The 2,132-nt window shown below is 28.1% G+C and overlaps 1 protein-coding gene across 1 annotated transcript in view; it reads right to left on the bottom strand.

Moving 5' to 3' along the window:
* Window positions 1-162: 162 nt before the first annotated feature.
* Window positions 163-2,132, bottom strand: part of LOTGIDRAFT_232989 (hypothetical protein) — a gene marked incomplete at its 5' end in the record, with an annotated part of 6,014 nt that continues 4,044 nt past the window's right edge. Inside the window, 3 exons of the mRNA XM_009058414.1 lie at window positions 163-1,306; window positions 1,858-1,892; window positions 2,018-2,090. Coding sequence (XP_009056662.1) covers window positions 1,287-1,306; window positions 1,858-1,892; window positions 2,018-2,090 — 128 coding nt within the window. The 3' untranslated portion in view covers window positions 163-1,286. The remainder of the gene's footprint in view (window positions 1,307-1,857; window positions 1,893-2,017; window positions 2,091-2,132) is intronic.

Genomic DNA, 2,132 nt, shown 5'->3' with positions numbered 1-2,132 from the left:
AATATAAAGGATTTCCTCTGTCCTGCTTTAAGACAATGAATTTTTACTCAAATTCAGTCCATCATTGTAGATTGTTATATAGAAGCACAATAAGAACCAGTTGTCTCATCCGAGTTGAAACAGTATGGAAATGCTTGAGAGAGGCTTAAGTGCATTCATCTTAAATTAAAAAGAAATGTCTATTTGATTCAATTTTTTTTTTATGAAATAACTATAAACATCAGATCTACAAAATACACAATTCTCTTTTAAACATTAATGATATGATACAAATTTGAAACTTTTTGTTTTATAATTAATTTTTGATAACACAATAATTCCTTTACCAATTAATAAACTCATAACAAAAATTTAACCATCTTAACACCATAAACAAATGCCAATTCTAATCAAAACAAGGCAAGTCTTAGTGCAAAACTGACATAAATATCACATGACAACTCCATCCATACAGGGACTAAAGAGGTTTCCTAAACTTTGTTTGGCAAAATACAGCTAATATTAGAACCTGGCCTGTATGGTTTCTGTAATTACAGTAATATAGACCAAATTATGCCAGGATATCAGTTCAAATTTTGAACGTCTATCTTTGATTACAAGAACCATAGACATTGAAATGAAAATCTAAATGTTGCAAATGAAAGCTTTTAGATAAGCAATAAAAGCTCTTGAACTCCCAATGTAAGTTACAATATAAGCAAAAAGTATGGGATTTTTATATAATGAAAGGAAACATTGAGCCAATCCAGCTAATACTTAAAATACATCGTATGCGTCTTGTATTCCATCCAGTCTTAGTTCTGCATTAATAAAATTGTAGAATATCCTTGTTCATTTGATTAACGATATAACCCTCAATATAAAACATATCCTAAATACAATAATAGCACAATAGCACTGGCAAGATTAAACTAACATTTATTATATTAAAAATATAGATTGAAAATAATGAAATTTATCTACTGAAAAATAGTATTTTATCATATTCTGTCAACTTAGACCAATCTTCGCTGTTTGAACCTCCCTATAATATGGAAGACGTCAAGAAAATAAACATATATGTCTAAACAAAACAATGTAACATACCATAAATATGTATAAAAATATATTTGTAAACAAAACAAATGAACCAAAATATACAAAAACAAACAAACCAAATACATAATTGATATACAGATAAATTCTTGGGTCACTAATATGGAAAAATAATGTCCAATGTACATAAACAAAAGTTCTACAACAGAAATTGATCAAAGAGAAGAGAAATAGAACCCAATATATCATTTTTAAGGCATGTCTACAATTCCTATAAAAAAAATAATAAAACTTTAATGCCCAGTTGATTTAATTCAATGCCATAGCTCATTGTATATATTGTTTCAATTGTTAGAGGTAAAGTATACTCTAACATTGATTGAATTGATTTAAATAATAAATATATTTCTACACATTTGAGCAAAATGGTGCTATAAATACTGTGTAATATTCAGTAGTGTGACTTTAATTCAAATACATATATGTAACGTTAATGCAATGTATACATAAAAAAAATGCTATATTACCTGTATTTTATGGTCAGTATATACATTCAGTGTCTGATGCTTCTCAGAATACACCTTTTGTTTGCATAGCAAAATCCCAGCATTGGAGAGGGCAGAGATTTGATTGGCTGATGGATGTTCATATATAAGGATATATCTACACTAATATATATAGATCCTGCTTAACTGAATTATATTGTGGACATTTTGTGAAAATCTGTATTTGAAAATAATTACATCCAAATGAATTTCCCCGCTGCATTGACATAAAGAACCAAAATTGATATAATACTGTTCACAGGGATACAGGACCTACCTTCAAGTCCTACTTTTATGAAGCGGACACTCTCCCTTAATATACAAATATAAAAATATAATTAATTTAAATAAATTTTAACTAAAAATTCCATTTTGTTTGTATCACAAATTATAGTGGTGTTTTGATATGGATGGAATGTATGACCTTGACATCTTACTCTGCGTAAAACTCTTCTATTTCTTTGGAATACATCTTCACTACTATTGGTCTTCTTAGTTTTAATGTTGGACCTGAAAATAAGTATGTATGGAAATGGAATTATAGATACCAAC

The sequence above is a fragment of the Lottia gigantea genome (genome assembly GCF_000327385.1).
Source record: "Lottia gigantea unplaced genomic scaffold LOTGIsca_34, whole genome shotgun sequence".
NCBI lineage: Eukaryota > Metazoa > Mollusca > Gastropoda > Lottiidae > Lottia > Lottia gigantea.
Note: the sequence above shows the minus strand (reverse complement) of the source record. Positions and strands in the feature narration are given on the sequence as shown.